Source organism: Mauremys mutica, chromosome 2, assembly GCF_020497125.1.
Source record: "Mauremys mutica isolate MM-2020 ecotype Southern chromosome 2, ASM2049712v1, whole genome shotgun sequence".
In the NCBI taxonomy this organism is placed as follows: Eukaryota; Metazoa; Chordata; order Testudines; family Geoemydidae; genus Mauremys; species Mauremys mutica.
The window spans coordinates 247,592,910-247,606,970 of NC_059073.1; the positions used below are offsets into that span (position 1 = coordinate 247,592,910).

The 14,061-nt window shown below is 41.7% G+C and overlaps 1 protein-coding gene across 4 annotated transcripts in view; it reads right to left on the reverse strand.

Annotated features, from left to right (window-relative positions):
- Positions 1–14,061, reverse strand: part of DYNC1I1 (dynein cytoplasmic 1 intermediate chain 1) — a 241,604-nt gene that overhangs the window by 40,721 nt on the left and 186,822 nt on the right. For all 4 annotated transcript variants that reach the window (XM_045004527.1, XM_045004526.1, XM_045004524.1 and 1 more), the window contains 3 exons: positions 10,205–10,318; positions 7,481–7,614; positions 4,302–4,446 (listed from right to left, as the gene is read on the reverse strand). In XM_045004527.1, the coding sequence (XP_044860462.1) occupies positions 4,302–4,446; positions 7,481–7,614; positions 10,205–10,318 (393 nt within the window). The remainder of the gene's footprint in view (positions 1–4,301; positions 4,447–7,480; positions 7,615–10,204; positions 10,319–14,061) is intronic.

Genomic DNA, 14,061 nt, shown 5'->3' on the forward strand with positions numbered 1-14,061 from the left:
CACTTCACCGGGCATCTCATGGTGCCACTGATGTCAAAGAGCCAGGAGTGTACATTATTTTTTATCGCCCCACCTCCTTTGTTCTGGTTCTGTCACTACCTTAACAAAAGACATATTTCTCTGGGCGCTTACAGAAGCATTAAAAATGTGATATAATTACTTAATAATCTGAAGTGTGATTACTTGAACATTTTATCACTGATACCCACAGATCTTCATTTCTCAGCCAGTTGAGGATGTCATTCTCAGTTATTTGTCTGAACTCTGCCTTTCAGTGGACGGAAAAGTGTGTTAACTGCTAGAGCAGGTTATAAAATGTCATGCCAGATTGTTTTAAGGGAACCGGTGATTTCAGTCTATCAGTCAATCTCGCACTACCCAAGTGCCTTTCCCATAAGCACCCCAGGATGCTGCACAACGTCAATAGACAATAGAAACACATAGGTTTCATGTTTTGCTTTGCAAGTGGACAGTGACTCTGAAGCTTTAAAAAAAAAGGAATTGAATTTCAGGACCAAGGAGAATAATATGCATGGGATTAAGAAGACAGCGTCTGTATGAACAAACAAACTCTAAAGCCTTTGGATGCTGAAAAAGAGTGATCTGACAAATAAGGAGCAAAGGGCAAAAGCAATGTTGAGTAAACCGTCGTAAAGCATCATCAGCACTTAATTAAAATTAACCCACTGATTTATTAGTAGACAATCAAACTATTTGAAGGGATGAACCAAAGGCCACTGAAGTCAACAGATGCTTTTCCAATGATTTTTCAGTGGGATTGGATCAGGCTTTTAATGGGAGCAGTGTGATTAAAAAAACCTTAAACCCTCGCTGCAGAATATTGTACTAACTGCAAACAAGAGAATTAACCAAATGATATGCAAACAAAATATTGCACTGGTCAAATGAGAAGGAAAAGGAAGTATAGATTGGCATTTCTGCACAGGTCTCGTGTCTCCATCTGGCTGGATTCCTGAGCAGATTAAAGTTTTAAAAGGTAGCTGCAATAAAAAAGCTAGCTGTCTACCATGGGAGCCTTCTCCTGAACAGTGAAAAGGTCACCTATTACAGATATGAATTTAGTTCTTTGTTAAATTATTGTATTCATCAGGATTTGATTCAAACGTTTTGGCACTGGATTTTTGTATGGGGATGGTGGACTGTGGACCACTATCAGCAGTGTTATTTTCTGTGTCCAAAACACTCTACAATTGTGCTATTGGAGTTTTAGACCAGTATTCTAGAATACTGTGGTTTTATTTGTAAAGTGTTATATAAGACGTCCTATTCATCCCTGGTGTAATTTCATTAAAGCCACTGATGAATCGGGCCCTTATGGACAAATTCAAAACCCACTCACCAGGCATCTCACATGATATCATGCATCTCACACGTATTTGGTACTCCACAGTGCAGCCTCGCTGAGACGTCACACTTTCAGTTGAGCTTCAGGAACTCTGTAGTTGTGGCTACCAGCTGCTAGGGGCAACAGTAGCAACTGCTGAGCAGCCCTCTGGGTGGTCTTTCTGGCTCTCCCTGGCTGCTCCCCTTATTGGATCTCAGTGGGGAAGAGGCAGCTGGGAAGAGGAGGCAGCAGCAAAACCAAGCAGAAGTGCGTGGGGCAGAAGGTGAGGGTCCAACACGGAGTCCAGACTCCCTTAGCCACCCTTCCCCAGCCTTAGTCACCTCAGACATCCTCAGACAGCATTTTCCACCTATCTTCCTATCCAGCTCCGAGTTATCCCCCATCCCCTCGATCCAAAGACACTGGACACCCCCACTCAGGCCTACCCAACCATCAGTCACTCCCACCCAGCTACCCCAGCACCATTCACCATCTATCCCCCCATCCAGCTCCTAGTGATCCCCCATCACCTCTACCCAGAGACCCATAAACACGGACACCCCCTCCCAGGCTCCTACCCAAACATCAGTCACCCCCACCCAGCTACCCCAGCACCATTCACCATCTATCCCCCGATCCAGCTCCTCCTAGTGATCCTCCATCTCTTCTACTCAGGTACCTGTAGACACCAGACACACCCACTGAGATTCCCATCTATTCACCAATCAGTCCTACCAGCCACCTCCAGATACCAATTGCCCATATTTCCACCAAGCCCCCAGTTGCCTCCCTCCAGACAGCCACTCCAAGCACTCCCACCAGCCACCAGATATCCCCACCCAGCTACCCCTTCAAACAGCTTCTATCCATTCCCTAGCTACCCCCAGGCCTCCCTGGCACCCACCAATTCCCCAGACACATGCCAGAATGCTCATTACAGCTGCCAAGTTTTGAGCAATTCCATATCCCATCCCCACTGCAAGTTGGGGCAGGGTCTGTTGACTGTAAGATGAAGTTTAGGGTTACATGCAAATTATTTACAATCATACAAATTAAGTTGTTAGTTTCTGTAAGATGTCAGACATGGAGCAGTGCAACACGTGGCAGCTCTTATCACTGATGTCATTGAAAAGACTCCCATTGTCTACAATGGACATTGGATCAGGCCCTGAGATTATATATTTAACAAACATATAATTAAGCCTTTGCATAACTTCAAATAACTGCCAAGTATCGAGGTAGCTCCATTTCTATTTAGAGCATAATGCTGTCACATGACCTGCCTCTAGCCAGTTTTGTAGTTACATTTGCTATGCATCTGTACCAACATTTCCCACCCATGATGCCTTTGAGGAAAACATTCTGAGATGCTTCCTGATTGGGTCAGTTTCCAACATTGGACTCCTGTTGGGTGCAGCTCAAGATGTGAGCCAAACAACGTCAGCGATTCTTAAAGACATTGCCAAGATTAAAATCAGACATTTGAAAAACAAATCTCTACCTATTGAATGATAATAACACAATCTAGATGATTTCATCAGCAAGAATATTAACCTAACTTATACTTGTTTAGATTTTGTTTTCCATTCAGCTCCCACAATGAAGGTAGCCTGGTCTATTTAATTAACTTCATTTTTTTCCCCTCACTTTTGTTATCCTACACCAAGACAATACTACTGAAGATGGGGTTTGCATCTGCTTAGTTTCACCAAACTGTATGGCAATTTCTGTTGCACAAAATAATCTCTCTGTGTGAGGTCTGTACGCACTACATCCCTGGACATGTACATGTACAGTGTGTATAGATTTTACAGCTGATAATAACTACATTAAATCTCCTCAGGGCTTCCTCTAGTCAGAAGGAAAAAAACCCTACTTCTGTGCCAACATCTTGGTGCACTGTTTGCATATTATTAACCCTAGGAGTTTGGCCTGCATACGGACTACTGGGTTGGTCACTCTGAAAACTATAATACAAACTAACACAAACTGTAACCAAAGTCAAGAACATCAATAGTACATTCTGATTCCGTTTGCAGAAGCACAATTCTTTAGTAAGTGCTAGAAAATGTCAGCTTAACTTCTGTCAGAGAATCATATTTGTTAGCGATAGAAAGTATTATTCAAGTCATCTACTCCAGCACCAGTGATTTCCCTAATGCTGTTCTGGTGACCAACCCTAATTGATATTTTGTCAAGTACTTATAGATCTATGGCATATTATGCTAATTATTACATGACAGAGTTTATTACAGGTGCATCTCCATTGGGCCAGGTTCACTGAACCAGATTCGCTGAACCTGGTACTGGGCCATTTATTTCTCGGCACCAACTTGGATGTTCCTGACCCCCAGGGGGATTTGCTCAAGGGAGGGCAGATGGTGTTGTTGAAGATAGAGGCTGGGAAGGAGATGGGGTGATCATCTTCTTTTTGGACTGTGCTGGCCCTTACAGATACTCAGTAAACAATAGGTTAGGGTGGCTTTTTGCCATCACAACATCAGGGGATGGTGTAGAGGTGTAGGCAAGGAGAAGCCTACATGTAGGATGGCACAAACCGTGGGTTAATTTAGCTGAGGCAGATATACTAGGGACAAATTTTAGCCATGGAGTCCTCATGCATTACCTTAGCTAAATTATCCCTTCATATGGAACAGATTCTTCACCCTCATTTAAAGCTTAAGATTCAAAGTATTTCTGAGAATGATATTTTCAGGTAACACCTCCCCAAATTCATACTGTGCTTCTTTTGCAATATTTGGATAGGTAACTTGAGTAACAGGGAAAAGGAAAGTATATGAGGGGAAAATAACGATTAATTAATAATAGTGGATGCAACCATCTGTTGGAATAGATTAGGCCTTGATTATAAGCTGCAAAAATGGGCAATATTTGCCTATACAAGTTATCTAAATGTACTAAGCAAGCCTACTCAGTCCCCTCCCAGATCTCTCACCTTTGTGGTCCACAACTTGACTGTCCAGTCAAATGATGATGTGACAAAGAGATGGGAAAAGTCGATTGGGCCCACTGCCATGTGGCAATTGATCCCCGTGACAGGTCCTTGGTGGCCTTCAAAGATTTCACCAATTCCTGCTTTACTGCAGAAAGAAGATACACACACTAACATTCAGGGACTTTTGAAAACTAGGCTTTTTTCTTTATCTTCAAGTTCTTGTCTCATTGTTTCCCTAGTAAGCTACCATGCAATCTGTAAAATTCAGTATCTTTCAGTTTGGGCTTTGTCTCTAAGGACGTGCTGCTGTGGGCACAATTCATGCACAGGGGTGGCCAGAACCCCACTTACTGAGACTTCCTTACTCTGTAGAATACATCCATATGTGACACTTATATACAGTATCAACTATACTATGCTTTAGAATAATATGAATAATAATAAAGGAAGACTCAGAGAGCCAAATAATTCAGAGTGAGCCATTATCATGGGAATTATCCATTAAAATTCAAAATGCATAAATAACAATGACACATCATTAGCAATTTCCTTTCTTTCTAAATATTTGAAATAACCTTCTCATGGCAGTTGGCCAGTTCACCAAGAAGCAAATCCTATTCATATGATTCAAACTATTCATATGATTAAGGCAAACAGGATTTGTGGCCAAGTCCTATGGGCTAGGTATTGGTTTGAAAGAAAAGATTTCCATTTCAGAGGAACATAGAACTGGAAGGGATCTCCTGGGTCATCATGTCCAGTCCCCCACTCTCGGAGGCAACTCCATTATCTAATCCCATTCATAAACTTATCAAGCTCCATTTTTATTACATGAAATGCAGATCACATGAGGAAAGACCAGAACAGCTATAAAAAAGGAAAATATGTAAATCGTCATTAGAGAGCGTACGTACAGTGCTTTACTCACTCTGTTAACAATCAGCCCGAATCAACTTACCGCACTGCCCCACCATACAAAGAAAAGAGAATAATAACATCTCCCCTTCAGGCACATGGATACATACACCACAAAAGGAACAAACTCATTCTAACACAGCCGCAAAGTCCATGCAGTCTTACCCTTTCTCAGTAGGACCAGAGTAATGCAGAGCAGCCAGAGGGCAAGGCCAAGAACTGTATTAGAAGGAACCTTTCCAGGCTGTCTCCTCAAACAGCCCTATCAGCCATAGCAACATGGCTGAACCAGTAGCTGCATTGCCATTGGCTATCAGCCAGTGGTTGAATTCTGCAATACCTCTGAGGAAGCGCTGATTTACTGCCAGTCTTATTGTGGTCTTTTCTCCAGCCCTCCCTTCTTTTTTCCACACAGCTAATGGGCTGCATGGATATTTTGTAGCTAGGTTCTGGGGATGTGACTTGCATAGCTGTTTTTCCTAGATGCAGCTTTCTCCAGTATTTTGCTCCCCTCTGCACTATGCTGTGTTGGAGAGCATTGAGGACCTATGAAAATAAAATGCAGTTTGGGAATGATTCCCAATAGAACACAGGCAAAAATGGCAAAGAAGCAAGAATAGCAAGAGCAGCTGACACTTTCCTCCTCTGGTGGGAGACAAAACAGGCACATCTGAAAGATTAGAAGTGCTAACTTAGAAATGACCTTGGGCAGCTTTCACTTATCCAGACAGCCAAAGATTAATTCAAACCATCAGTCACTCCATCACTATAACCCCTAGACAGAGACATTGAGTGTTGCTGTACTATCAGCAAAAAAGCGAAAATAATCCTTTTAAAATGTACAACTATTTGTTTAATATTATGAATATGTAACAGAGGGCCCATTCTTTAAACACTGCATAAACATTAAGGAAAATTATTTGGACATTAGAATTATAGAAAACAACAGCATGTGAAGCTACATCCCCCCAATACATTTCAAAGTGTTGAATAAAATGTAAACCACCGACGGAAAGCTGAAGAATTTGTTCTTTACAAGAGGCTCTCAAGAACGCTGCACAATGAAAGTGTTAGCAGTTAACACAAGCATACAAGATGGCTGAGACTCATTTTAATGAACACGAGGAACTGATCTTTGAAGTGCCCCTGGGGAGATTCCTCTGGCTGCTAACAGCATCCTGAAATAGTTTACAGGGTGCAAAATAAGGAACTCGTTTAAATTATGGAAGTGGATTTACACCTTCACCACATTGGGTGAAGAATAGGAGAGCATAGTTAGAGTGTACATAGCACCAAGGCTCTCCTCTGATCTAATACGTGGAGTCATAGTTCATACTTTGAAAGATCAGTGCATTGGGTAGATTCCCTATAATGCGAGAGAACATTCTAATGGGCAGTCTTCACACTGTGCTTAAGAAACCCTCACTTTCTCATAAAGATCGTTAATGGCCCAATCCTGTGCTGCTTACTGAGGCAAAACTACCACAGAAGCCAATGGGAGTACAGGTTGCAGGATCAGACCCCTAACCAACAACAGTACATTTTGGGTGACATTTTGTCCTGCGTTACGCAGGTGCACTCCTGAGAAGATGCGGTAGGAAGCCTCTCCCCAGTGTAACCTGCTAGAAAAAGGCAGGCTGAAGATGTCATGCAAGGATGTTCTAGGCTGAGGGAGAGCAGTTAGCCACCTTGGGGTTGCGTCCAGACCCCCAGCACCCGTGAGGTGCTAGGTGGGAGACATGCATAATGCTTTTGCTTTAAGAAATGGTGAGGAGTGCTGCTGACTGATCTGTCTCAACGTTCCAGGAGCCATTCTGCCCTGTGCAGGCAGAATAGCTCTGAGCCCCTTCTGCGGGCTGCTGCCATTCTGCCCTCTTCTGTCCCCACCCCTAAACTCAGAGGAGCAAGGTCAGAACTTTGCCCTTTAACAGACTATATCTCTACCAGCTATTAACAAGAGTCTGGAGGTGTAACTGAACAAACAAGGTGGGCTGACTCTCCAGAGTGGAGACCTACGATGAAGCTACAGGTTATGAACAGTGGGTGTGGCGGGGGGAGGGCGCATTATATCCTACTCTTGTGACTAATTCAGATCTGAATACCCTAAAACTAAACTATCTGTAATGGTGTAAAACTACAGAACCCAAACAGTGCTGATAATAATGGACCAACCCAAGAGGCTGATTGTTCTCCACACTAGCACCCGCCTCACCCCCTAGAGACAGAAACAGGGTATGCTGCAAGTAAGCAGTATTGAAAATCACCTTCCATGACGACAAGCCGTGTAGACGGTACCCTCCTCGCTGCCAACCACAAAGTTGTTGACGTCTCCTGTTGGGAAAGCCATTCCTGTAACTGCCACCGGCTTGGATTTATTGTAGGACAGCTCCATGCTCTCCTACCAAGACAGGCCAGAGTTATTTTTTTGTTTTTGTTCTTCACCAATTGTTTTCTAAATGTATCACAGAAAAAAATCATTTGGCTAAATGACGTGTTGATCTTGCACAGGGCATTACAAGAAGCCACCATAATGTCACCAATCATGATGCTTGATACTGCCGTTCACATGGCTGCATATCCCAAGTTACAAAGCAGCTGGAATTCATCACTCTGTGCTACATCTTTTTAAGTCAGACAGAGATGACAGGTGAGAATTTAAAAACTAATGGTGCAGAAACTAAAGATAATACCTTAATGGCTTCACTTGTCAGCCCCAGGCTCTAATAAAACATACAATACCCGTCTATTTACAAACATTCTTGAAATCAATTGTTTACCGAGAAACACAAGTAATATCAGATACACCCCGCACACTTACCAAACTATGCCACTTGTACCTCAGTAGAACCGATTTAGAAAGTTCGGGTCATGTCACCATTGCCATTCTGAACAGCATTTTTCAAGTGGTTGCTGTAGCAACCATAAACATTCACTCTGGGTTCTATTGTCAAGTTGCAAGCATGTAAGCATATTTTCTTTCACTTTTCCTAGCCACACTTCAAACCAAATAAGCTGTGTCCATGTTTTGAAGTAACATGAGTGTGGATACTCTATTTTATTAGCATATAGTTTAAGCAGATTATTTTTTGCACATATATAACTCAAAACCACTTGCTTTTGAAGCTTAAATTGTGTAACTCAAGAATCCACAATGCAGATGATAGATTTAGCGATTTTCATTTATAGCTATTTAGCCAGGTATTTTTTCCCTTTTCAAAATTCCTAAGTCACTTGTCTTTTAGAGCCCAATCCTGTAGCCTTCCCTTGCAGGAGAAGTCTTACTGAAGTCTGATGGGAGTAAAGGCTGCAAAATCAGCTCTATGGTATTCCTTACTAGCTGGAATATATCCTCCCATGAAAAACATTTGCCTTTGTTAAAAGAGCAAAAACAAAAACTAGCAAATTCAAAGGCACAACAATGTGGAGCAAATATGCATATGCTTGTGTGGGTGCAAATCTTCATAGGGCAGATCCTCAGCTGGTGTCTACATGGAGCTCTCACTTAAATGGAACGATGACAATTGACATCAGCTGAGGATCTGCCCCGATATGTACAACTGTCACCTGGTGGCCAGACACACCAATGCTTCTTTGAAAATCTGGCTCCATACTTTTAGAAGGTTTAAGACTGTGAGATAAACCAGCAAACGCCATGACATTCTAAGCTGAGGCTAGCACCTTGACTTCAAGTCGCATGCTTTTTTTTTTTGAAACAGCAGCGTAAGTTCAGGATAGGATCTCTGACTCCATGTAGAATGTACCGTGTTGCTGGAACCCAATTCTGAAGCTGCAGTATGCATGGACATCCCATGTAAGTGGAGAGGTTACAGAACAGGAGTATTCACAAGCCCTTGTGTCACAACTGTAGCACTGTGCTGTGTCAATGCATTTTGTGTCAATAACTATTAAAACCAAACAACTCATATGTATCTGCACATAGGTAATACTACTATAAATGTTAATTTCAGAGAAATTTCTACTAGCTATTTTAAAACAAGATTATACAACTGTCGTGATCTATCTCATGAATGCAGTGTTGTTGTAGCCATATGGGTCCCAGGCTATTAGAGACACAAGTTGAGGTAATATCTTTTATTGGACCAACTCCTGTTGGTGAGAAAGACGAGCTTTCAGTTAGTTTCCCTGACCTGAAGAAGAGATGTGTAAAAGCTCGAAAGCTTGTCTCTCTCAGCAACAGAAGTTGGTCCAATAAAAGATATTACCTCATCCACCTGGTGATGTATCTCACACATTTTAATGCAACCCAGTAATAAAAAATCCTTCTTCCCAGTAAACAGAAGAAAGGGATGTACTGGACTACAAACAGATTTAAACAAGCCTCTCCAAAGGTCTCTTTCAGCATCAGCTTGTTGCTTAGTTTCCATTACTATAATCACAAATAGTTTGGAAAAATTTCCTGGATTTCCTTTCATTTCCAATACAAAAAGGGGTGTCTGTGTATGTGTGTGTGAGTGTGTGATTGGGAGCCAGTAACAACAAACATTCTGGGGTGGGGGAAATATTTCTAAAACTTTTGATTTGCATAGTTCGTTCCCTTGGTTACTGAATGCATGAACAAGCTAAGCTTTCCTACTTGTGGGATACCGTATCTTGGAGACATATAACTGGGTCGAGTGTGTTCTGCAGCAGACCAATCTAGTCCATATTTGTTAAACAATCTAGAGTAAGTGCAATTTGTACCACAGGCGACTTCTATAATTACTGTGCTTTAAAATGGATTATTTCATTTTCACTTGAAACTGACCTACATATTAACGTATTACAATAATTACATGATTTGTGGTAAAGGAAATGGGTTTTGGCTCTTACAGAAGACTGCTGGAAGCAAGCTGCACTCTTTCAAGTGCATCCATTGGTTTCAGTTTGTGTAGGATATGAAGTTTTGGCTTTTAGGAACTATGTTCCATTAAGCAAGTATCTGCTTTAACATTGATGTTTTCTTCTTGTGTAGGTGAAAACAAACCCACCTGTGGTGTTGAGAGCATATCCAGGCTCCAGGAGCACATTTTGCCATCTGTAGAAACTGTAATGAGATTGTGCGCGTTCTGTGTTCCAACTACATTTACACAGTACACGGGATGCTGAAAATACATGAACACCAGGAATCAGAAAGTGCATTCTCACTTTTCAAAACCAAATTTCAATTTCAAATGTCAGAAATGTTGATTTAAGAAAGGATTAAACAGTCGCATACTGCCAGCATAATACAGCGCTCATCTACTTGCCAGATAGGAATTTAACTTGCTTTTGGTTGGAACTTTAAAGGCACATTATGGTGGTGGAAGTTCAAAGCTTCATTTTACTCCATCGTAAAACAACTTGAGTAATGCTGTGAAAATGCTGGATTCTGTGGATGAGATTTCACCCACAGGGACATGTCTGATTCTGCTGATAGATTTTGATGCTGAAAATGACTGGCAGAGAGAAGCAAACCTTCCAAATGGAATGAAAATGTAGATTTTATTGGAGAAAACAGCTGCACAAGGCTTCGACTTTGCCACAGTTTGGCTGCTATGCCGAATATTTTCAAATGTACTTCAATGGAAAAAATATGAACAAATCCACCAGCCTTCTTAATCATGAGCCAATTAATGTACTCCAATACATCAAAGGAAATTGGGAGTGACTCCACTAACCTATGGAGTTACTCCAGATTTACACCAGTGAAACTGAGAGCAAAATTTGGTCCACAGGCATGTTAGGGTGTACACAGTACTTTTATTCTCAGGCATCGATACTTTGGGCTCCAAGTTATCATCTGACATCTGTTTGATGGCCCATGGGAAACGAGATGCTGCTCCAAGCTCAGTTTCTGGTGGGCAAATGTTCTCATCACCAAACCACTGTCACAACCAAGCACCGTTAGCAGCACTCTTCAAAGAATGGCCAGTGAGAATGAACTACCCTTTGGCCAGTACAGATGGTCTGTCCAGATCAAGGATAACATCCATAGCTGTAGGGTAGTGTTGGGAAACTTGCACTGCTACTGTCTATTCAGTGCTTTTTTTGTGGATAAAGAGAAGACTTTGGTCTCTAGAAATGGAAACTTTTCACTTTTCACTAGCACTACATTTAATTAAAGAAAATTAAGGGCCAAATTTACTAGTGGCCTCAACTCAGCTCCCATCTATATTCATCCAAGTGAAGACAATCACTTGTGCACACAATCATTTGTGCAAAGAAAGCAATCCCCAATTAAGGTGTACAGATCCAATTCCGCTCCCTTTGAAGTGAATGGCAAAACTTCCATTGACTTTAGTGGCGCAGGATCATACCCTATGTGTACAAATTCCATCATTTGTGTGAACAGGGGACAGGATGCTGAAGGCCTGTATGCACAAGTGATTGCCCTTGTGAATTAGTGCTAGTCACAAACAGGCCAGATTTGGAAAATCTGCCCCTAACGCTACATTTTTAAAGAAACCCCCTTAGGAGGTGCCCTTCACTTGACCCTTCCTTGTGTACCAATTAACATAGGAATAAAAACTGATGAGCACATATTGTTACATGGTAAATGTAGTCTGCTCAGCCTAAGCTGTAATGGGCATTTGTCCTCGTCACAAAACAACCTACAAATTGATAAAGCGGCCCGAAGGCTGGAATTGCAAGGATGGGAGGAGGATATAGGCCAAATAGTCAGGGAGTGGCCAGACTCATCGGGGGACATATTGCCAGACCAGTGGTACCTTCCTATAGAATGCCTGGCTCTAGCCAGTGCTGCCAGCTGTCTGTTTCATGAGTAATGAAATCCAAAAGATGTAAACAAAACGAGCAAAAAGGACAACCAACTGTACTTAGCAAAAAGTGTAAATTGGCTCCTTCCTTTCACAGGGGAGATGCCAGCTTGTTTTTATTTATTTTGGAAATGAAATCATCATGCAGGAGTTTTTTGTCTTAATTAAAATTTCCTGTTCTTCCAAATACAGCTGTGTGGTGGGTGTGAAAGGAAATTAGTGAGTAAGCTGTGGTGGGGCTCTCTTTCCTGGGCACCAATCACTGGGAATAAACTCACGGGAATTTTTTAACAATGTTAATAACATGATCCATATTTATTCAGCTAACTGAAGAGAGCAGCAATAACTAAACACTTGTTTTCATAGGGGATATTTGTTAAAATAAAAATAAATATTCAAACCAGCACCTAGCTGCCTACTGTATAACAGAATAATTTTCTTGATTCAATATACTACTCTGCATTTAACAGCTTAGGGCATGAGCCTGCGTTTTGCAAACCAGGACTTAACTTAAATTAGATAGGAATTTTGCCTGTCAGGATTGTAGGAATAGCACTTAATTTATGTTTATTCTGAAGCATGATCAAACTCCTTAAAAATATGATTCTATGTTAGCTAGGGGTTTAAAAATGGTTATTTATACTTGTACATGTAGTCACACAATTCACACTTATGAATAAATCCAAGTCATCTATTTCTAGTTGTCATAGTCATAACATTATACATTGACCTTTGCTACTGGGAAAATGATCCAAGTTTTAGAATATCATTCCCAGGTGATAGAATTTTGTCTAAAAATTTTATTGAGCACAAGGGAAGAACAAACCTTCCCAGTAATTTTTTCCTCTTCACTAGGTTTTGGACCCCAATCACTCCATTTTCAATTATATTTACAGTTTCCAGCCTCTAGTTTTCTGGTCTCCCATGTTACTAAATCACCACTTCAAGGCACAGTGTTTTCTTCCATGAAGTTTGAGCAATGTTAGCCCCTCTGCCCCCGTTACTATTGACAAAAAGGACACAAACGTTAGGGAAATTCAAAGTAATGGTGCAGCTGGGATCCACAGCATAACTGGGGCATTGGAGTCAGACAAAACTGCTGATGGCAGAAATTTGGAGAACTATATTCTTTTCCCTTTTCCAACCCCCAATAATTGCATACCTGCCATTTCTAACATAAATGGCAAGGCAGTCATCGTATTTGTGCCAGAGTGAATTTTTGGCACTAAATTATGTTTAACGATTGTTAGATGCCGACTTTTAACCCCAGGGATTACATTGTCACAACAAACTAAAGGCTGAAACTTGAACAGCAAATTACAAAGGTATGATCAGAGAATCACAGAAGTGAGAGTTGGAAAAGATCTACTAGGTCATCGGATCTATCCCCCTGCCAGCACAGGATATTTTTCTTCCTTCGTCCAGTTCAGTTTCTTTATATTTCAGGTAATCGCCTATTGGAAGTTTATTCCGCAGCCTAAAAGATCACATCATTAAGAAATTTTCCTGATGTTCAGCCTACATACCCTTTGCTAAAATTCATCCCATTATTCCTGGTTGTTCTCCTTTACGTCCCCAGAACAATCCCTCCCCAGTTGGGGCTAAATCAGGCATTTAAGCTACTGCCCTGCCCTGCACCACCCCACAATGACTGCACAGCTGCTTGGTGTGTGTGTGTGTATGCAATTAACTTCATCCTCATTACGAGTGTAGATTGCTCCTACAGTGTGCTGGCTCCAATTCATGGACCAGTACAGAAGGGGTGCGGGGAGGAATCATGAACTCTGCCTTATCCATATCCCTTTCTGGAGACTTATTCCCCAGGTGGGCATCAGCAGCAACTTGTCCCTGCACTCCTCACAGCACTGGACCATTGTTGTGAGATGCCCATGTTTGGTCATGCACTGTGAGGAGACTTCCTAAACACCCAACCACGGGCCATCCATCACCCTTTGAGCACGTGCAGGAAGCTGTCACCTAGTCTGTTTCCCATCCATTCCCCTCCCCTCCCTTAAAATCCATTCTCTTATTTTCTTGCATGTAACAAAAAATACAACATTGTAGAGATAGCTCAGGCTAAGAGATCTGCA